Source organism: Alligator sinensis, unplaced genomic scaffold, assembly GCF_000455745.1.
Source record: "Alligator sinensis unplaced genomic scaffold, ASM45574v1 scaffold619_1, whole genome shotgun sequence".
In the NCBI taxonomy this organism is placed as follows: domain Eukaryota; kingdom Metazoa; phylum Chordata; order Crocodylia; family Alligatoridae; genus Alligator; species Alligator sinensis.
The window spans coordinates 1,261,402-1,283,414 of NW_005842134.1; the positions used below are offsets into that span (position 1 = coordinate 1,261,402).

General features: G+C 46.2%; 1 protein-coding gene across 6 annotated transcripts in view; it reads left to right on the top strand.

Annotated features, from left to right (window-relative positions):
• The window catches only part of HDAC8 (histone deacetylase 8), an 85,294-nt gene that overhangs the window by 16,462 nt on the left and 46,819 nt on the right, over nucleotides 1-22,013 (top strand). For all 6 annotated transcript variants that reach the window (XR_003094410.1, XR_003094411.1, XM_025205938.1 and 3 more), the window contains 3 exons: nucleotides 4,087-4,199; nucleotides 5,268-5,345; nucleotides 8,817-8,925. Coding sequence is in view for 4 of the 6 variants with exons in the window: in XM_025205938.1 (XP_025061723.1) it covers nucleotides 4,087-4,199; nucleotides 5,268-5,345; nucleotides 8,817-8,925 (300 nt within the window). In the remaining 2 variants the exon portion in view is untranslated. The remainder of the gene's footprint in view (nucleotides 1-4,086; nucleotides 4,200-5,267; nucleotides 5,346-8,816; nucleotides 8,926-22,013) is intronic.

The following is a 22,013-nucleotide window of genomic DNA, read 5'->3' on the forward strand; positions in this document are numbered from 1 at the left end:
TTGATTCTTGGAGTACTCAGGGTTTAAAAAGCAGCAGCAAATTGTTTAGAGGTCTAAAATATGTAGCATGAGGAGATGTTGAGATAAGTGGAAAGAAAAGATGAGAGGGCATTTGAGACAATTTCCAACTACAGATCAGGTTGCTTATACAGCTGATGTGATTTGATCTCTGTCACTAGGACCTGAAGGAATCTTCTGGGCCAGTGAGTCTAGTCTGAGAGGGGATGTTACTTCTTGTCACGGGTTTAAATTGTAATGCAGGAGACTTGGGTTAGCTATTAGGAAAAACTTTCCAACTAGGAGGGTGGTTTATCATGGAGACAGATTATTTAGACTGTTGAATCTCTATCGCTGGACATTTTTAAGTGCATGTTAGACAATCGCTTATTTAGGTTGGGATGAAGAACTGTTCTCTCTCCAGCATCTACCTTAGTTTTACCTTACTAAAGTTTTTCACTCTTGAATTCTCACTGCTGGCTGTAGGAGCAGTGGGAGCGTCTGTGTAGACAAAAATGCTGGCAGCCACGAGTATTATACCAATGTACCTTGCAGTGGTTAAGATTCTAGCATTCCTGTCTGCTGTAGGTGGCCGGTCATATTCCCTTTTTCAGAGGGAGGAGCAGTAGGAGTGTACCAAGAACTATTGGTTCCTTCCACTGGCCCATAATGTAAACTGAAGCCCAAGTAACAAGCTCTAGTAACTCCTCTCAGGACAGGTATGTAGTTGTGGCACACTCCTAGGCTATGGTCAGACCCAAGGCAGTTGCTCTCTCTTTGGAGCGTTTCATGACTCTTTGGAGAGTTTCAATTCTCTTTAAAAACTTGAATACATGTGTTTCTATTAAAAAAAACAAAAAAGGCCCATAACCACGGCAGGTGGACATAGAAAGTCCCCCGCACAGCCCTGCTACTATACTCCTCCTCAGCCAGATCTGTTGCCTGTCCTGTATCCCTCACAGTTCTTCCAACACAGGCTGACCTCCTGTGCTACTGCTGTTCTAATCTTGTAGTTCTCAAGGGAGTTAAGTACATGCATACAACATCCTCTGCTATTCCAGCTCCCCAGATGACTGCCAGTGATACCAAGTTGTTGTATTGTGTGTCTGTATGAACTGCACTTTACCAGAATCAAGTCCAGCCTATATTATTTGTGACGTCGTCCAAGTCACTAACATGCACATGCACACGCACGCACACACGCACGCATGCAATCAATCTCTCTCACCTTCTTCTTTTCTCCTTTCTCCCTGCCCCCTTCCACATGCTAAATCACCAGCTGTATTACTGACACCCAGGTAAAGTTAAGCAGGCATTATCCTAGATTTTAAAACACTTACAGAGTGGAAAAAATATAACATGTGTGAATGACCATTTAAAAATGGTCCCAGGATTCCTGTTAAAAATCAATCTCCAGCATCACTCAAAGTCAGTAGAGCCAGAGTGTCTCTAGAGAGCAGCTGTGCTCAGAGGGTTTGCAGCAGTGAGTTTGAAAGAATACCGTATTGCTTTACAGCCCTTGGACCCCACCTACCCCCTGCCATGTCATGCAGAGGAGGAGAACGTGAGGGGTTATCATGGAAATATTTCTACCAGTGGGGTCATGGAATGTGGCCTAGATTGATTGATTAGGGGCTGGCAGAGATGCTGCAACTTGAGCCATTTAAAACTGTATTAGGAAGCACTGCAGAAAGTATGATATGAAGTCTCTTGCCCTGGTAAGTTCTATCTACTCAGAAGTTAACAATGGGAAAGGATTCTTATGACCTCTTCCCCTGGATCCAGGTGATCATGCTGCAGGAGTCGGGTTCACTGCTGGTGGTTTGCTAGCTTAAAGTCCTATAAGGGAACTGGGGAGAGTTGCCAAACACAGAGTGAGAGTTGTGCTGGAGGAATTTACTGTGTTTTATTCATAGTGTCATTAATTGGCAGCCAACATTGCAGGTGTTCTGCTATAGTACCTGGATTTTCCACGCAAGGCAGGACTTGCCTTACAGCTTTTGTTTTTTTATTTGGTTGCATCTTGTAAGCAAAAGGTTTGTTGTTCTGTTGGTCAGAAACCACCCTCCTCCCTCCAGATCAGGAGAGGGGGTGGTTTATAACTCACAAAGCTGCTGTCTCCATCTTTGCTTTCAGGTTCTTTCGCTTTAATGCTGTTCATCCGTGGGATCTCAGTATTTTTTTCATGTAGGTGAATGTTGTTACCTCTGCTTTACTAGTGGGAGAACTAAGGCACAGGGCAGTGAAGTGTCTTGTCCATTGTCACAGAGCAAATCAGTGACAGAACTGAGAGCAGAACTTGGGTCATTTTGTGTTTGGCCCATTGGGCTCTGGAGCTTCCCACACAACAAACACTCTGTCTTGTAATTGGGGAACCTCTAGGTTCTGTTGCCTACAATGATCTTTCCATTGCATCTTTGAGCCAGCACCCATTGGAGAGTACTTTTGTTTTACCACGCTACGCGTTTCTCTCTGCTGCGTATTTCATCTATGCGTGTGTGTATGCTGAATTCCCAAGATAGGGCAAAAGGGACTTTCCTGCCAGTGTAGTGCTGGGAGTATTGTGCACCAGGCAGGAACTGCTTTTCCTCCGTGGCAGATTGTCTCATCAGTTTACTATCATATCTTTCTGGGTGTGGACATGTGAACTGTTGTCTCTGGAGCATTGTCCAGTTTACTGTGGAGGAAGGGTGGAGCCGATCCACAATTCACAGCATTTGTTCTCAGGGAACAATTCTCTTCTCTGGTGTTACATTACTTCCAAAGTAGTTGGATGTAAATTTACACCAGAAAAAGTTCTCTGACATACATGGCCTCCCTTGTAGCATTGACATTTTCATTCTGTGGTGGCTGTTTGCTCAATTCAAACTAGCTCACCTGCCACCCACCTAGTGGCCATGCCCTGTAATAGCACCTACTTTTGGGCAGACTACTTGGGATAGCTGGTTAAGTGTCTGGTCCTTAATCCAGGGTAAATGTACTCTAGAGCGAAATCTGGATAAATGACTCCAGAATAAATAGGTTGTATGTCTATACTTTGATATAAATAAACAAGGAATTATTTCAAATAAATTTCACATGCACTTTTTTATGGAGAGAGAGGCAAGAAACTATTCTTTTCAGCAGTTTCAATTACCCCTGTTCCAGTAATGCCCTCACTTGAATCAGCTGGGAATCCTTATGGAGCTGTATCCCATCAGCTTGCATGAGTCTACACACTTCTTTCTCACCCTCTCTTCTCTCTCATTTCCTATCCACACACATCATGGAAATCCAGTTCACAGGCTAAGAACAGTGTGGAAATAGGGTTGCGGATGATTTGGGCACAAGGTCACTGGTTCAAGTCCATTCCCCAGTGGCATAAAGGAGGGGCTTCTTGCTGCTTGTGGTTTGGCACATCTCGTGCTGGCAATTTATCTACTGGCATTTGGGTATCTGGTGTGAAAAGAGTTCTCTGCGTAGTTTCCAGTGGCAGCAGCCCACACTTTTTACTCCCTTAGGCAATGTCAGCCAAGGTTAGTTGATACTTGTAAACCAAACTACCCCACTACCCCAACTGGGTGCTGCTGACCTGAGGCTGAGGTATGTTGGTATAAGGAAGCTTGTTTGCTGCTTGGCAGCACTGTGCCTGTTTTGTGGAGCTAGGGGTTCAATCAACAGGGCTGTTAATCTGGCACCTTTTAATGGTGCCAGATTTATTTAAAATATTTGGGAGGTGCCATCTGAATAACAGTTGTGATTTATTGCTCTCCGCTGTCCTCTGCTTTTCAACTTCAGGCTTGTCAAGGAAAGTTTCAGACAAAGCAGGGTGGCAGTTTTCATGTTGACTGGAGTGAGATCCAGCAAACTCATCTCTGACTTTCCAGCTGGATTCAGAACCATGTTCTGCTGTTTCTAGTGTCTACTGGCTGCAACTCATGTTGTCTCTATTCCATCTCCAGTTGACTGCAATGTCTTATTGAGGGGTTCCTTCTCCACTTATGAGCCAATGCAAGGTGAAATCTCTGGGTGAATGGGAGTTCTGGAGAGTGCACGTGGCAACTGAGTCTCTGCTGGGTGACATTTACCTCCTCAAATGTTCCTTTGTAGAGATGAAGCTTCAGGCTTTTGTTACCTGAATGATGTTGTCCTGGGTATCCTGAAACTCCGACAGAAGTTTGACCGCATCCTCTACATTGACTTAGATTTGCATCACGGGGACGGTAAGACCACAGCATGGGTAGAAAAGCCATCCATACAGTGCAGCCCTTTAAGCTCTGTGGAAGCTGGGAGAGGCAAGGGGCTGTTATTGCAATAGAGATGACATGCAGCAAGAGCAATGGCATTTTCTTCAGTTTTCTTACATCTATGTGACCTGAATTACAGGCTGCCCCTTGAAGCTCGTCTTGTCCCCAGACCTTGCTCTGCATTATTAAAATGCATCCTCTGTTCTGAGCAACATTCTGATATTTAAAGCAAGACTTTCTGTATTAACAGCATGTTCTAAATCTAGTCATCTGCTTTGTCAGGGGCTGTCTAGTAAGTGGATTTCCTCATGGTCCTTAGCCTTTGTCTCTGGGTCCAGAACAACCAGTGACAGTGCTTTTAATTGTTTAATGCCATCAAGACAGGCTTTAGCATTGAAGCAGCCAGTGTTAAATGATGTCTTTTTTAAAAAAAGTATTTTGATGCTATAAAACTGAAGTCAGAGTGGACCTCGACTGCAGCCTCTCTCTGCGTAGGGGATGTTATTTCAACACCGTTTAACATTTCCTGCCCTTCAAACTTTTATGGTGTGTTTCATTTTGGTCTGTTTTCTCCCTACATTTGGTTTGTGTTAAGTCTCCTGTAACTTCACCCCCTACCCTTTTTTATATCAGAGTAAAAAAATCTTGCTTGGTTTTTAGGGCTTTGGAAAGTGAGGGACCAGGAACGGTTTCTAATTGGGACCAGGCCTTTGCCAGGGCACTATGAATCAGAGCTTCCAGTCTGCCCCCTGCCCTTTCAGTCTGAGCAGTCAGTACCAATGCTGCTGGCCTTTGTAATGGCTTGTGATGTGGAAATACATTCACTAATGAGTATGTTGAGACCAGCACAACTCATGGCAGTTGTGACCCATGTTACATTTGTTAAGGATTAATTTAATGTGCTGTTATCTGCCTTATATTATTGGCTTCTTCCCTGCTCCCCTCGCTGCTGCCTGCTTGTTGATACATATTTTAGTGTGTTCTCTGTAATGCTGCCTTATATAAGTGATGCCTCTGTTTTTCTGTCTCTTTTTCCTTTGACAGGTGTTGAAGATGCCTTTAGTTTCACTTCCAAAGTCATGACTGTCTCTCTTCATAAATTTTCTCCAGGATTTTTCCCAGGCAAGTGATCTTATGGTTTCATTAATTAGAGTCATAGATTACCACTGGGACCACAGCAGAACTTCTGGTCTGCTGATCAGTCCTGTTCCTTTTAGCCTATCTAGGTGTTTTGCCACCCGTCTGTGTCTGCATCCACTCTTTACCTATCAGAATAAAACAGGAGCCCGGTATCCTCGGCTTCTTCAGCCTTTCAGACACCAAACCATCCAATTGAGAGCACTCCTAGGTCTGTTCTACCATGCTGCCTTGTTGTTTGGGCTGGTTTCCCAGCGCATGGCAGAGATAAGAGTGCAGATCTTCAGTAGTGTTTTGAGGAGTCCCAAAGGAGCAGTGACAGCAGCTAATTCAGAAGTGGGAGGGATGCAACAAGGCACCTTAAAACAACATACTGCCACTTGTTTCACCTTTCATACAAGGCTGGCCATTTGTTTCCAGTGTGCAAGTTAGCCTTTTTTAAGGCCAGCAAGTCAACCCTGCATAAAGTGTAACCAAGTTAGTGAAAGCCTGGCACAGCGGGCCCAAAGAACTTGTGCCTTTCCCTTTTGCCTTAGTTTAGTTCTGGTTTTAGACATCCATGGCTGTGTTTGTATCTTCACAGCGGCCCTTCAGATACCATGCAACCTATATACACCTTAGTCTTTCAAGGTGTTGAGCACTAGCCTCATTCAAGCAAAGCTTTTATGCATGTGTCTAACTCTCAGAATTTGGGTGGTCATTGGGGCTTGCTTATGCACTTAACATGGAACATGTTTAGGAGCAATCTTGGGTTAGGGCCAGATATTATGCCTCTGAGGCTGAAACTTCACTGTGCATATCGTGGTATCATCTGTGATGCCAGCTGGGAGCACATTTAGGCTTTCACACCATGGTCCAAGTCCTCAGCTGGTGTAATCCAGCATGACTCTGTTGAGGATTTGACAGGGTTGGGGCTCTATTCTGCTATGGAAATTCAGAGGGCATAGTTTTACTGCCAAGGTAACTCCAGTAAGAGCTAGGAGTGAGTGTGTGCTGCAGTAGCCTAGTTACTGTGTCTATCCCAACACTGCACTAGGAGTCTGCTGACCTGTCCTGTGCCTCTTAATGCTTCAGTAGGCTGCTCCCCACTGTGATTTTCCACAGTAAATTGTGGGATAACTTGTCTGTTATCCTGAGCCTACTGGGTTATCAGGGGGAGGGCATTAGAGGAGTATTAGCTTCGGAGGGGCTTAGCACAGGTCCTCACTATAACATAGGTGGGTTATCAACCCAAGTGGAAGCAACCCTTGTGTTTAGAAACGGCCTGGGCTGAAAGCACCACTAAACTGGAATCAAATGGTGTTGTGTGAGAGTTAATTCTGTTGTGAAGACGTAGCCATAGCGAGAGGCAGTCCCTGCCCTGTGAGCCATGCAGTGTAGCTCAGGGGCAGGCAGTTATTTCGGGCGGAGGGCCACTTAGCCAGTTTTGGCAGGCTGTTGAGGGCTGCATGGGTAGCCCCGCCCCTTGACAGGTGCCCTGCCCCCTGGTCACCATCTTGGGACCAGTGTCCCAATGTCTTTGGTCCCAAGACATTGGGACATTTGTCCCATGTCCCAGGGCCAGCACTGGTGGGGCCCAAAGTGGGGCACAGGCTGGCAGGGGTCTGTGGAGCCAGGCTGGGCTGCACCAGCAGGGAGAGGGGGGAGCTGACCCAGCTCGATAGAGCCCCTGCCGGCTGGAACCCTGCGCTCCTGCCACCCTGCTCTGGGCCCTGCTAGCACTGGCCCTGGGACACCAGTGCAGGCACCATGCTCCCGCTGGCTCCCGCCCACTCACTCCCAGTGCCCCCCAGCCCCGCGGTACAGGTGGGGGCACCACACAGCCCTGACCCCCTGCTCGCTAGCAGGGAAGAAGCTGATGCTGAGCGTGGGGAAAAGTGGTCCCTTGCCTGCCGCATGGCTGGCGCTCCCTGCTGCAGGCACTCTCAACCCATACGGGGCTGTCCTGAGCAGGCACAGGCAGCCCCACACAGGCTGCAAGCGGCTGCAGCATGGGGCACCGGCCACAGGGCGAGTGAGGGGCCGCTTTTCCCTGTGCTCAGCACCAGCTTGTAACCTGGCCCCGCTGTCAGCTTGGGCTCTGCGCCAGTTTTGGGCTCACCCCTTGAGGCTGCACATGGCAACAGCAGCTGTGGTCCCCCCACGTACCGTGTCAGGCAGTGTTGGCTGCTGCTGCCCACCTGGAGCTCACATGCCGGGCAGCCCAGAGGCGGCGGTGGCAAACACGGGGTGCCGGCCACAGGGCGGGCGAGGGGCCACTTTCTCAGCCCCGCTATACTCAGCTTTTCCCCGGGCCACTTTTGCCTAGGCTCCTTCCTTGCCTGAAGTTCAGGTGCGGGGCAGCTGCATGGTCCCAGACCAGAAGCCCCAAGTGGGGCTTCCGGCGGTGGGGGTGGGGCCAGGACCAGGTGGCTCTGCTGTTGTGAGAGCCTGCCGGCGCTTCCCCTGGGTCCTACTGCCTTTGGTTCCTCTCGTTTATGACAGGAACCGAGGGCAGAGAAATATTAATTTTCTAAATTTTTTAGGGGCCCCGTGGGCCAGATAGAATGGCCTCGTGGGCCGGATGCAGCCTGCGGGCCATATTTTGCCCAACTGGTCTAGCTAGTCTAGACTAGCAGAGTGAGAGAGGAAATATTACCCCCATACTACATATGGAGGAACTGAGCCCCAGGGACCAAGGACATGTGTGCACCACCTCTGTGTGGTATGGGGGAGCTCCACCACGTAGTGTGTCATACCCTCCAACCCCAGCTCCTCACATGCCACCTCCTGGAGGGAGGCAGCCTAATCATACAGAGTGGCCATGTGTGCACACAGCTGCTCTGCCTCTGGCATACTTATTGGTACATGTTCAGCACTATTATAGGGCAGCTGGGCTGAGTTGCTTTCAGGAGCTGACATGTGCAGAATAGAATACAGGGTGTGGGCTTTGCCTTGTGGCAGTGCAGCGCAAAAAAACCTGTAGATGAGCCCTGAGTGACTTGCCCAGGGACATCTGAATCTCCTGAGTCTAAATCCTATGCTTGAGCCACAGGACTAGCTTCCCCTTTAGGAGCTTGGAATGTTGTAGGTACATGGCTTGTGTCCTGAGGTTCACTAGTTTCTCTCCAGTGTAACTTTCCACTCTGCTTCCTGCCTCAATTGCCACAGCCTGTGTAGAGAATTCCTCTGCCACTGTTGCTTAATGCTCTGAAGCATCTGTCTTCAAACAGGAACTTTCTTGGGGGAGGACAGTTTGCAGAGCTTAAATCTGCCTTCCAGCAGCTACCCATGGGCAACTATCATCCAACAAAATAACTCGGGTTCCCCCATATAAGAGTCTGTGTGCCAGCTTCTCTGAGCATGCTACACATCAACACTTCCCATCCTATACAAGATATCCAAGACCTGTTCATTCTCAGAGCTGATTCCATTTTCTTTTAACTGTGTGTGATGGATTTGTGTTTCATTGTCCAGGTACTGGTGATGTGTCTGAGGTTGGCCTGGGGAAGGGGCGCTATTACACTGTCAATGTGCCCATTCAAGATGGCATTCAGGATGAGAAGTATTACCAGATCTGTGAAACGTGAGACTTTTTTCTATCTAATATGTTTTGTTTGACCATAGTATTACAGGGAAGGGAACCTGTAAAATTCATTTTATGATTTTATGTTGGTCTCTTCCCCTCCATATTAGCAATTTAATGAGACACAGATAATTTACATGCTGAAATCTCTTCTTGTAGGATTGCAATACAAATAATATATGCTGAAACACTGAGCAAGAATTGGCATCTGTCTGGGGAACAATCATTAAGGGCTTTTAAAATAAATGCTCTGGAATCACCATTTAGAGAGAGGCGTGTTTGGGGATGAGTTGAGATGATTTCAAAACATGTAAGCTGAATTGCATGTGAACTTATTTTATCTTCCTCGGAAGGGTGAGGGACTAAGCACTCCTTGCTGGAAGTGGCACTGCACTGTTGGTTTCAGTGAGGCTGATACCTCACTAGAGAGGTACTTGGGACAAATCACAAGTTGTTATCCCTTTTTAAAATGAAATCTGGGGCCAGTTCTTTTCTAACTTCAACATGTTGCAGTTGGCTGTGAGGTGAGTGGTCATGGAAGCCAGCGGTTAAAACCACTTGCACAGTCACTGCCCATAACATGCTTTGAGCTTGCAAGCTTCCTCTCCCAATTCTGTCAGGCTACCTCAATGCTAACTGTACGGTAACCCACTTCCCCACCGCTGTATTTCCAGGCTTTTATCACTTTTGAGCATACACTTACAAAAAGTGAAGTGGCTTTAAAATTTTTCAGTAAATAGCTAAGTGTGTGAATGAAACCATCAATGCATTTCCAGGAGTAACTCAAGTCAGGGTTTTAAATCCAAATTAAAAACTGTATGCAGTCTGAATTCTGTGAAGCTGGAGTGACCTCTCCATGGCACAAAAGTCTGGGCAGTGTATATGGAGACGCATTGGGTTGCCTGCATAACCAGTGTCCCCCCTCTCGGCCTTACTGATTTAGTCCAAAGGAAAGACAGGCGCCAGTGTGTTTGAAACCAACTTGGCTGCAGGAGCTGCTGGAGCAAAGGAGATCATCTGTTTGTCCATCTATCAGGGTTCCACGCCTAGCTTGGCTGCTGACCAGAGTTAAAGAGCCCAGTGTACCCTATCCAGGTCTACAACCTTTTGGTGGCATTTCTTTCGCCAGGGGTAAGACTAGTACCTCCCTGTAAGGTGCTCTTGTGTCCAAAGCCATTGGCACCCTAAAGATTGCCAGGTTATTTAACCACCACCCAGCATTCAGCATTAACAATTGCAAGTAGTACCAACTACTGCAGGGGTAGGCAGCCTCCTGCACAGGTGCCAGTGTGGCACACAGAGTCATTTTGCTTGGCAGACAGTAGGGAAGGGGCTGGGTCTGCACTTCCACAACAAGGATGGGACTCCTCGTGGCTCCCCTGCTGTCTGCCCCTGGCATGCCAACATCTTGCAAATCAAGGTTGTGGGTGTTTTTGGCACTCTGCCCAAAAAAGTTTGCTGATCCCTGGTCTTTTGTAAATTACAGTAGCAGGTAAATTGGACCTGACAATTATATGTGCATGTATAAAATAAAATGCTTTTAAAATATACTGGTACAAAACTGATGCTGAAGTCTTACATACTAGGAGAAATTCTGCATTGAGCCATAGACCATTACGTACTAATTCTGCAGGGTCAGCTATCTGACCTTAGAGCAAGGATTGTAGACTCACAGGACACCTATACATGAGTGCCAAGGCTGCTCCAACATGCTGAAATTCCAGCACATCGGAGCAGACTTGATTAATTGAGTTTGCTGGAGCATGGCAATTGCCATGCTCCAGCAGCTTCCTGCATCTTGTGTATCAGTGTCCCTGTGCTTAAAAATGATGGTGGGGGGGGGTGTACTAAAAGACATTTAATTAGGTTTTGCACCCCCAATGCCATTTCTAAGCGTGTTGACGCTCATGCACAAGACACAGCCATGCTTTAATTGGAGTGGCTCTTGGAACTGCTGTAATTAAAGCACCACTCCCCTCCACCCTCAGAGCATATGTTAAAGTGTCCTCATTGTCTTAACCACTTGCAAAGTGGTTGTAGTATTTGATTGTGACCTGTGACAGTGAAATCTATAAGCAGGCTACACCCTGGGCAAAGAATTTCCTCTTATTCTCTTCACCCAAAATCCCTGCTGGTAAGAGACGACCTGCTCATTGGTACTCCTTTCCTTTTTGGCAAACAGCTAGGCTACAAGCTCCACTTTTGCATTTCTCACCATTGGGAATTAGTAAAATGTTATTCAAAACCATTCCACCTCCCTCTGTCTTGGCAGCAACTGCCTTCCTCATCTCTATGGAGACTGACCCATGGCAGCACAATGATAAAAATAAATAAAAAAGAAGCTTGCTATTGGAGTCTGAAAGCATGTGCACTTTGAACTTGCCTCTCCATAAATAAGAGTGCTTGTGTTTGAACACTTTTGTTCTAGCTGATAAACTTCTAGCTTGTTTCTGGGTGGTATGGCATATATATAATTACCTATTGTTTCTGGAAATGGAATGACTCAGTCTCCAATTAAATTCCATTGTTAATAATAGCTTTGGTGTAGAACTGAGACCAAAGTGTGGCATTTATTTTGTTTGAAAATCTGACATGTCTTTGAAATATTAAAGACAAAGGGAGGAAATGTTTGAGAACAGCAATAAGATTGACAGCTGGCAGGTTGGCTGTTCAGCTGTAGTTGCATGCATCAGTTAGATGTATCCAAGACCTGTTTCTACACACGGTGCTCCAGTAACTGTGGACTTCAGTACTTAAACAGCCTGTCCATCAAAAGAAAAATCTGGGAGTGAGTATCATGAAAACTTGTGCTTGCTGTCACTCACTCACTTGCTCACTCTAGAATCTTATTTAGTTAGTATATAAAGGACCTTTTTGACTGACTTCAGACTAACACAGCCAACTATCTTTCTGTAAACGTGAGTATCTTGAATAACTCATTTGTTCCATATCCATCCAAAGTGCCTGAATTAAGAAGTCGGATATCTTTGGATAAAATGTATGCACCTTCCCATGTAATTTAAATATAAACCTTCTGGAGAGAAAAATGCAGTATGTGAGAAACTTTACTAGTATAAAACATTACATAAAAAGCCATGCTACAAATAATCTAGAGATTTCTGAGGTCATTTTCTATGCTCAGGGCTAGGAAGAAATATTTTATAGCATGTTGATTCAAATAGTTTCTCTCTGGAGCCCTCACCTCTAGGTATGGGGCATGTATGATGTAAGCCTAAACACACAGATTCCATGTCTGTGGAGGCTCTGAACGGATGTAACAATTGAAGTACTTCAGACAGTGAGTGAGTGGAAGTTTGTGACTAAAGAAGCACTTCCAAAATGGCTGCAGCACTTAAAAAATGATCCTCAAAAAAATGAGGAGTCCCTTTAAGGTGCTTCCTTTTAGTGCTTCTTGAAACATCCATATGCTCCACAGAGTATGACCAGAACAGGGGTTACTCAGTCCTCCGGCATCCTGCAGTGCTCCACTGGAGGAGGCAGCGAGGGGAGGGAATGGGGCACTCCACAAATCTGTGCTCCCTGGTTGGAGAGTGCTCCGTGGGGGGGGAGCCACTGGCAGCTCCCATCTGCACAGCACTGAAGTGCTCCAAATTGGAGCAGAATTTGGAGTGCTTCAAATGCTCATCTGTCCATGGCCACAAATATCTGATTTGATAAGTGTAAAGCTCTGTGATGATGTGCACTTTTTTGCTCCTATGACTACCACCCACTGTCTCCCCACTAGTATGTTCTTACCCAGAGCTGCTGAACTATTTGCAGATGAGGTAGAAGTCTACCAGGGAGAGGGGGCATCTGGAAACACTCAGAATGCAGATAGAGTTTGGGAGATGAATGCCCTTGGTCCTAACTTGACCAATTCCACATGCCAAACTGTTGCCACCGGAATCGGCAGCCTTCTGTATCCCAACTGTTGTTTATGTAGACTGAGTAACCAGTAGTTCTTGACCAGTGCCATGAGACTTTTTCAGGGGTACTGAAGCATAGGTGCCACCATGACCACTGCCACCAGGTGAAACTGCCTCACGCTTCTTGTGGAGCTTGATTAGGAAAGGTTGCACCAGCTCCTACTGCAACCCTCAGTAGAGCAACCAGGGCAGGATGGGAGGCACCAACCCCAGGTGCCAGTTTGGAGGGCGTGGCAAAATGGCAGTCAGTCAGGGTGCATAGCCTCAGCAAGGCAGAGTGCAGGGAGCCAGCCTCGGCAATGGCAGCAGGGATTGTCAGATGAGACCCTCCTGTGTTTATCACCACTCCCTGCTCTCCCCCTGCCCACCTCTTCCTACTCTCAGGTGCTTGGCACAACAGCCTCATTCTCCCCACCTGCTCCATCTCTGCTCAGTGTGCAAAAATCCTGTGGTAGCCCTTTCTCATCTGGCTCTGCACCAAGGGTGTGAGGCAGTTTCACCTGGCCACGCCAAAGGCAACATCCTGCTTAAGAAGCACTGAGGTAAGCTGAAGTAAACTGAAGTTTCTTAATTGGGGTGCTACCAAATTTTCAACTCCAGTGGTTCTCAGCTGGGGTGCCCTGAATCTAAACAGACTGAGAACCACTGGACTCAACAGTAAGATCAGTGGTCATTCACAGGCCAAAAAACTCTGATCAGTTTTCAAGATCTGTGTTTTCAGTGAGGTAATGCTGGAGGCAGGCAGGAGTGACAAGAATTGCTACTGGAAAGAGAAGCCACAGCAGTAATAGGTGTGGGCAGATGAACAGGTATACCACTTTAAGGTGGCAGAGAACTTATTGCATGCGAGTGTCTGCCAAGCTGATATGCTGTAACTTTTATCTGTCCAATCTTTCCCACAGTAAGTGCAGTTAAACCACAGTGACTTACACTGAATGAAATGGGTGACAAACTATTGCAACTTACTTCCACTTACTGTGGGATAGAATGGAGAGGCAACATAGTTACCACTGATTCAGTTGAACTAGAGCGGTGGTCACCTACCAGTGGATTTCAATCTACCGGTAGATCTTGGAGCCTCTTGCAGTAGATCTCGGAGCCTCTTGGAGTTGATCCGAGGCTGGGGTGGGGGGGCTGTGTGCCCATGTGCATGCATGCATGCGCCCCAGCCCAGCAAGTCAGTGCATGGGGGAGGGAAGAGGTAGGGGATAGATTGAGGTCCCCAGTGGTGAGGGACAGGGTCGCAGAGGCAGGAGCAGGGGTAAGTTGCGTGGGACCCAGGCCAGGTGGGACTTACCTGCTGGGGAGGCATGCCCCCGAAAAATTTTTTCTCCTTCTGCCTTGATCTGCCCCCCTCCCCACCTTCCCTCCCCACAGACTTACCTGCTGGGCGTGTGGGGAGGGGGGAGCGCATGGTAGATCTTGGGTTGCTTTTAAATGCCAAAGGTGATCTCCTACTTAGAAGGGTTGGAGACCACTGAACTAGAGTAAGTCTAGAGAAGTTGGTACAATTTTTGTCTGTCCACAGCCAGCATCACTAACTGCTAGTTGAAATGCTGTGACTAGACAGCCTGATTTCTGTTGGGTGGTGCTCATGGGAGCAATAAAATACACATCATCACGGAGCTTTGCACTTACCAAAGCAGATATTTTTGGCCATGGACAGGTGAGCATTTGAAGCACTGTGCAGATGTGTAGGTGCCACTGGCATCCCCTGCCGGACTTCAGCCACAGAGCACAAGTTTGTGGAGTGCCCCATAAGCCTCACCTCTTTCAAACTCCCTTTCTAAGTATACTTGTTTTTATACAAGTGACTGTCCCTCATTTACCTCTTAATAAGGCTAACAATACACCAGGATTTCAAAGACACATTGGAGTGGATGGGAAGGGAAACAAAGATACCTAGTTTGATGGGTTCAGGTTCAGGCTACCTTCATCAGAATGGATAGAGTGATAATTAGCCCTGCTAGTCTGAAGTCGGTGAAAAGACAGGGTAGATATTCATCTTTCTAGACTAACTAAATAAGATGATATATCAAGAAAGAGAGCACAAGCTTTGATAAACCTGAATTCACTTCCTACCCAACAGTGCAGATCTCTTGGACAGAGTGTTCTTTGGAGTATGTAGATGCAACAGGCAGAAATAGGGGCACTACTCGGCTACTGTACCTTATTTTGGGTGTAGTCCTGGAATTTCATGGGCCTCTTATCTGTAGAGGTTGCACTCAGAAAAGGGCAGACAAAAGATGCAAGATGTCTGCCCTGCCATCTGGATTTCATTGAGTTGATCTGGATTTCATCGTACAACAGGACACTGATCCTAACCACTCTGTGAAGCTGGCATGTTTAAAATGTACTGCCGCAGAAACAGAACTCTTGCAGGAAAGTTCAGATTCATACTTAAACCCAGCAAAATCCAGGAATGTTGAAATTAAGGCTGAAAATCAAGAGCCAAGCACTCCTTTGTCTCTGTACTGAACACCCTTAGTGATGTTGTTTGTTTTTTTTTAAATGCTGGTGAAAGGTGCCTATTTGACAGCACTGGAGCCTGAAATCTTCTAAGTATCAGTCTTGGCAGACTATATTTAATGTAGGAGTCCAAGCAGAATCAGGGGTACTTATCTGGTTGCCCAGCAGGAAAGTTAGGTGATTCCAGTTTCCCTATAAGCAACATATGCTTTATTTCCCAATACAAATGTCTTGTTGTGTATGTGCCATAATATGTCCAGACAAGATCTATAATTCATACTGAATACAGAGAGCTAGTTTTGTTAACACTGGCATCATCAGCCTGACTAAGACCATATATCTAAATATGCTTCTTGACCCAGTGTTCTGGTAGGTGTGCGGGCCAGGAGCGATCCGGGCCCTTTTTCGTGCTGCGCAGGCTGTGGCCAGCAGCCCGGGCATGCTGGGTTGGAGAAAACAGGCGACACGCTAGAATTAGGCACGGACGCGTAATGGTTGATTCAAGATTGTTTACTTACACCGAAGATGGTCGCGGTGTAGGCTGGACAGTTTCCCAGGCACAGCTCCGCTTAAATCCTCGTTTGAGGACTCAGACAATATTCGGATCTCTCCCACGGAGTTGTCGAGGCTCCGTGGATCCTTTTGCACGCAGGGAAGAGGGATACATCGAGGATTGCGCTCGGTGACGGGGAGAGGCTAGAGGCTGATCAGACCCCTGTTGCCTGCTTGAAATGCGCTGGGTCCAATAGGCTCCGCAGCGCTTAGAGATCTTCACACAGTGTGAAGTCTCCTCCTCCTGGTGTTCGTGGAGTCCTCCAACTTGGGCGGAAACCACTCAAGCTTTTTATACGGCTAGCAAGCCAATCACTAGCCGCCACGTGTGAATAATTTAACGCAAGCCGATAATGGGGCTCGAATTATAATACAAATGGCGGGAACTCTTTGCAAAGTGCATTTCTGTGCTGCAGAGAAGAAATGCACACTGCAAAGAAAGCTACAAATTGGCGGGAAAATAATTCAGTGGGGCCAAAGCACACACAAAACAAAAATCACACCCTTGGGTTGTGACAGTAGGAAGATGTCAGCAATATTCCATACTGTGCTTTAAGGAGGTATTGTAAACAATATAGAGTGTGGTAGGCAGCACAGTATTTTTGGGGGACAAGTGGATGAGCTGAGCAGGGCAATTAGCCATTTCTTTGGCTGTTGGATTCCAGGGACAGGTGGTCCCTTCCACTTTCAAGGTGTTTCCTAGACTTAGTTATTCCCAGATACAGACCTTCAGCTCAGTGACCCATTTGATGGGCAGTGCACCTTTCCCTTATCGTGCAGGGACCATTTCTAGAAGTAAGATGTCCATTTCCCATATGGTCTGTACAGTCCTTTAGATCACCAGGGAAAGGCTCCAGTAGTTGCAGTGGTTTATGATGCAGTCATTCACCTGCCAGTAATAGGGTTGAGACTGCTTCCTTGTTTCCTTCATGACCTGTTAAACAGCTTTCTGATGATGATAGTGTTTGTTCAGTACTGGCTGCAGTTGGATTGGCCAGTGTTATACACAGGTTTTGCTGGGCTCTCTAGATGGAAGGTAATCTTTTATACTATTAAACAACATTGAATGGGAATCCTGGGGTGATTTCAACCTTAAATCATTGGGGTTTTGAGAAGGAAGGAGCATTGTGACAAACATACATCTGGAGGACATGGTCCTTGTATGCAAGGACAAAAAGAAAAAGGGTTGAGTAGGGGAAAAAAAGGAGTTGGTGTTTGTTGTGGCTGAGTGTTTTCTGCTACTGGGAAAGGGAGTGCTGCATGTGTGTTTGATAAATTTGGGCGCTACTATTTATTTGAAGATTAGGGAGATCCTCCATAACACACCTTCACCTACCCCACTCTTCAAGATCCAGACCAGTGTTTGAATGCAAACTTTGGGAACCCTTCAGAATCATGGACTTTACTGAAATTGACCCAGGACTAATGGAGAGAAGTTCTGAATATCCCAGTTCATTCTTGTATCTCTGTGATTACTACAGAGGCTTATGTAGTTCTCAACTTCCATTCTGTTTTCACTCAAAAAACTGAAGAAGTTGGCTTTCTCTACATCCTACGTAATAGAAACTCTCACCCTTTTCTTTAACTGTAATTCAGTCCTTAGACTCTATTCTTCTGACCTCACAGTATGAAACAAAAAGGACACTTATCCTTCTGCTGCTTCCTGCGCTTTTTCAGTGGATTTAGTGCTGGTGAAAGATGCAGAATTGATAGCTGCAGGGACTGAGGAACTCTGTTTGTCTAAACAACAAGGACAGCACAGAGCAGGCAGTGCACGCTTCTGTCCATACACAGTCATGATGAAGCTTATAGATAAGATAAGAAGGGACTATTGTGATCACACACTAATTACTTGTGTAGTCCAAGCCATGGGTCTTCCCAAATTCCTTCCATTTGAACTGGAGCAGACCTTTAGTAAAAGCATCCACCTTTATCAATTATGTGACAGGACGCTGAATGCAGTTTGCTTTGGTCTGCACTGGTCACTAAGTTTGAATCAGACGGTGTCCCCAGACTTATTTAGTTATGTTTGAACTTGATAAAATTCTGTGACATAGACACACAAAAGTCAATGGACTCAATAGAGAGATGTTAGGGTGATACTTAATGATGTGTGTCAGATGAGATTAGGATAGTGATGACCTTCTATCCTTAAGCTCTTTAAATTCTGCAAGATTCTTGCTGTATTAGGCTGACTGGACTCTCTCAGCCATTGGAATGTGGTTTTTCCATTGTGCCCACCAGCAAGACAAATCCTAGCCCACCAGCAAGAGAAATTCTTACAGCCCCAGAGAGAAACCTCAGCACTGAGTACTACTTCTAATGTCTTTCTAGAGCAACAGAAATAATTTATTTGTTGCTGAACACAAGGCTCTGGGTAAGAATGGGGCTGAATGATTAACCTACTGTAACAGAGATGCTAGGAACTTAGACAATATTGATGTTTCAGTGAGGTGTTTATCATTTAGGTAATGCCGCTAAAATGTTTTCAAAATGAAGAACTTTTCAGAGCGAGTATTGTTTAACTTTTTTTTTTACAGCTGCCAACCAAAGCCTGCAGGGGTTTGCTGAGTGACACTTCCCTGTCCTCACTGGGAGACTTTACTAAGAAACACTGGGAAGATTTGGCTCCAGAATCAGTTGTGTGTGGCTGGAAACAATTTGGGTGCATCCAAGTCAGCTCCTTCAGGGGAATAATTGCAGAGCTCATGTGGTAGCAATTCTTGTATTTGGTGGAAGTGACTGATTCTTGCACAATAAGATGACAGCCTCACAGATGAGGCAGGATTAAGGAAAACCAGACCCATGTAAACTTTAACAGGTCCCAAATGGGGGCTCTTGGGGGTTTGAAGGCATTAATGTGATTGCACATCAAATGAAATGGCTTTAAAATTTGTATATTGGAAAGTGTCTCTGCTGCTGGCAGCAATTTCAGCCCATCTGGCTTTGGATCTAAAGGCATTAAGAGCAGACTCCCCCTTCCCTCCAGGTCTTCCCTTGCAAGAGGTAAACATTCCATTGTCCGTGTCATTTCTCATGTCTGCCCTTTACCAACTAATCCTCTGGAAGAATGTGGAGTGTCTTGTTGAGAAAGAGCAAACCATTGGACTTGGCCAGTATCTAGCGTCTGTCTAGCAGAAGTGGAGATCTCCGCAGTGGCAGTTCATGTAAGGGAGTGCCCTGAGAAAATGTCGGGGTGTTTGTCTCTCTGACAGGAATCAGAACAAGAGTGATGGTATAATACCTGATGTGCGAAACTGGGGGGCCAGTGGATGGAACATCTTTAGACCCTGGGGGGAGGAAAGACTTGTGTCGCTCTCCAGTAACTGCTGTTTGCTCTCATATCCTCTCCATGGAGGACTGAAGGGAGAGTACTGAGAGGTCTGAATGAACAAGGGCTTTCCTATGGGAAGGAAGGTTATCACAACATGGTGCCTGTGGGGGATAACGCAGGGCAAGAGGAGCAGGTGCTTCTTGTGGAAAGAGAAACTTGGGTGAACCACTTGCCTCTACTAACACACATGCTTCAGCCTGTTCCTCTGAGCATTTGTGGAATTCTTGGGAACTCATCAAGAAGAGAGCATACAACCCAGAGTGGTACATTTTTATTTGATGTAATATTAGCACTCGGTTTCAGTCTCCTGGGCTATTGTTTCAGTATCAAGAGTTCAATTACAACATGGGCAGTTGCCCCCACCCTCCCTGATCATTGTACTTGAACTCTAGGAGTCTGCTTCCCTGCTGAGGCTGCAGTTCAGTCTCTGTAGTCCTCGCAGTCCTTTGTCTCTCTTCTGAGATTACTCACAATGGGGCCATTTAGTGCTAATTGTGAAGGTGGGATTTTGTTGGGTTGGCTACTCAGTCACTACTAACCTGCAACCATTTCTCTCTCCCAGCTCTCTTCCTTCTGTCCACTGACCAGTCATTGCATTGTAGCAACCTTTGGTCATTTCTGACCTGAGTTGCCTCTGGAACAGCGGCCTGCTTGTAGAGGGTTAAAGTGCTATTTCCCATTACTAATGCCCTGAGTTATTCATTCTCCTCACACTTTACCCTGATGACTTCCCCATGTGTGAAGAGCTGCTTATTGTAAACAGCTGAGCAGAGATCACATTGTGTGGTTTGCATACCAAATTTCAGATGGGCACCTTGTGTGTTTTGAAGGAAGTTACTAATAACTGTAGCCTGATATGCTCCCGACATCTTTCCGATTTGGCAGCGAGCTCCACGGCTATGAAACCTAAAACTAATGACTTGGCAGCTGAATGCAGTCAGGCCCTTGTGAACAGTGACACTGGAGATTCCAAGGGATCCACATTGCAGTCTTTACACAGAGACAAAAAAAATCATTAGCGTTTTTACACAATGCAGAGCTTTGGCCATCTCTTCATTAATCAGAGTGAAAATCCCTTGTAAGTATGACAGAAATGTCAGGAAAGTTGATTGTGTGATTCTTCTGATGAAATAGGTGGTTGCCTACAAAAGCTTGTACCTCTCTGAATCAGTTAATCTCTAATGTGCCACCCTGCCCTGCCTTATGCCTGACTTCAGACAAATGTGGCTAACCATCTCCCTCTTTGGGTGATCATAGATCTCATTTTTTTGTCAAAGGAATAAAATAAAGAACTGCCAAGGTCAGCAAACAGCACTGCACCCTTCCTGAGCATACAGGGTTTCATCTTTTTGGGTTTGCTAATACAGGTTAGTTGCTGCCTCTGACATGCTGACAGACTGAATTTCCTAATGTTAATTTTCCTGATATTTTTCGTATTTGTTTATGGCTCCTTCCAGTTGTTAATCTGCTAAAAAACAGTATTTTCCTTGCTTTCCATGTGGCCACCTTGAAAGTGCTGTGCCCTGACATCAAGCTCTTGGCAAGTTTGGGCATCTTTAAGGACATGTGTGCCTCTCTAAACTGGTTTCAGAATTGTATAAATCAGGGGTAGCCAACCAGTGGCGTGGGTAGCCTGTGTGTGTGTCTGGCACATAGTAGATAGGGGACGGAGCAGACAAGGCAGAAAGCAGAAAACAGAACATCAGATCAAGCAGGAAGCACAGGGTAGGGAGTAGAAAGCAGAACAGCGCATTGAGCAGGGAGCAGGATCGGAGTGAAATTTAGGGAGAGACCAGGGCTTGCCTTGTGGCACACCTACCGAAAAGGTTGGCTTCTCCTGGTATAGATGATCAGTGTAGGTGTTTGTTTGGGGTCTCTTCATTGTACCTTTATAAAATCCTACCCTCAAATGTTTGCTTTACTGGGATTTTATCTGTTTTCACCTTCAATCCCGTATATAGTATTTAAGTACCTTTTTTTTGTTCCTACTATGTTCTCAAGGACCAAAGATCCTGTGGTATGTAATCAGGTTAGAGGTGTTGACTTCAGTTCATCTCCCAGTTGCTAAATTGGGTGACTGCTTTCTCCTATCCTAAACCTAATGTATAACCATATTATGCTTTTGGAGGTGGTATAGGCAAATACTATACATTGGCAGTAGGCAGCCTTTTCCAGTTGCAGGCCAGAATGACCCACATCAGGTCAGAGGTGTGCATGCACTAGGACCTGCCCACAGCCGCTGTTTGTCCATGTGGCAGCACAGTGAGAGTGCCAACAGCTTGAAGCCCCATGCTACCAAAGGGCTGTGTCCACAGGCTGGATCTAGTGGTTCTGCAGGCCAGATCCAGTTCTTAGGTCATAGGTTGCTGCCCCCTGCTATACACTGTAGTGTTGCTGGGTGCTCTTAAATATTGATTACATTTCACTCCAGAGGTGGCTGGATTTCAGTAATGAGGAAAGTAGTCTTTTTACATGGAGTTTATAAAACTGAAAGTCTTGATCTTGTGAACACATGTGCATGCAAGTATCCTTGAGCTCAGTTGGACTACAGATTTGCCTCGCCAGCCATGGTTTTGCCAACCATGGTTTTGAATATCCACAGTTAATATTCTGTATACCATTTTGGCTACCATTGTATACAGTTTTTAGTAGCCATGGTTTTCTGTGGTCGCACATCAGCCCGCCAACCCCCCTGGCCCTGCTCGTGCCTGTCCTTTCCCCGCCACACACACAGTCCCTGCTTCCCCAGGCGCAGGTGGCCCCCAGCCCTGCCAGAGGTGCACATGGTGGTAGGGAGCTGCCCTCCC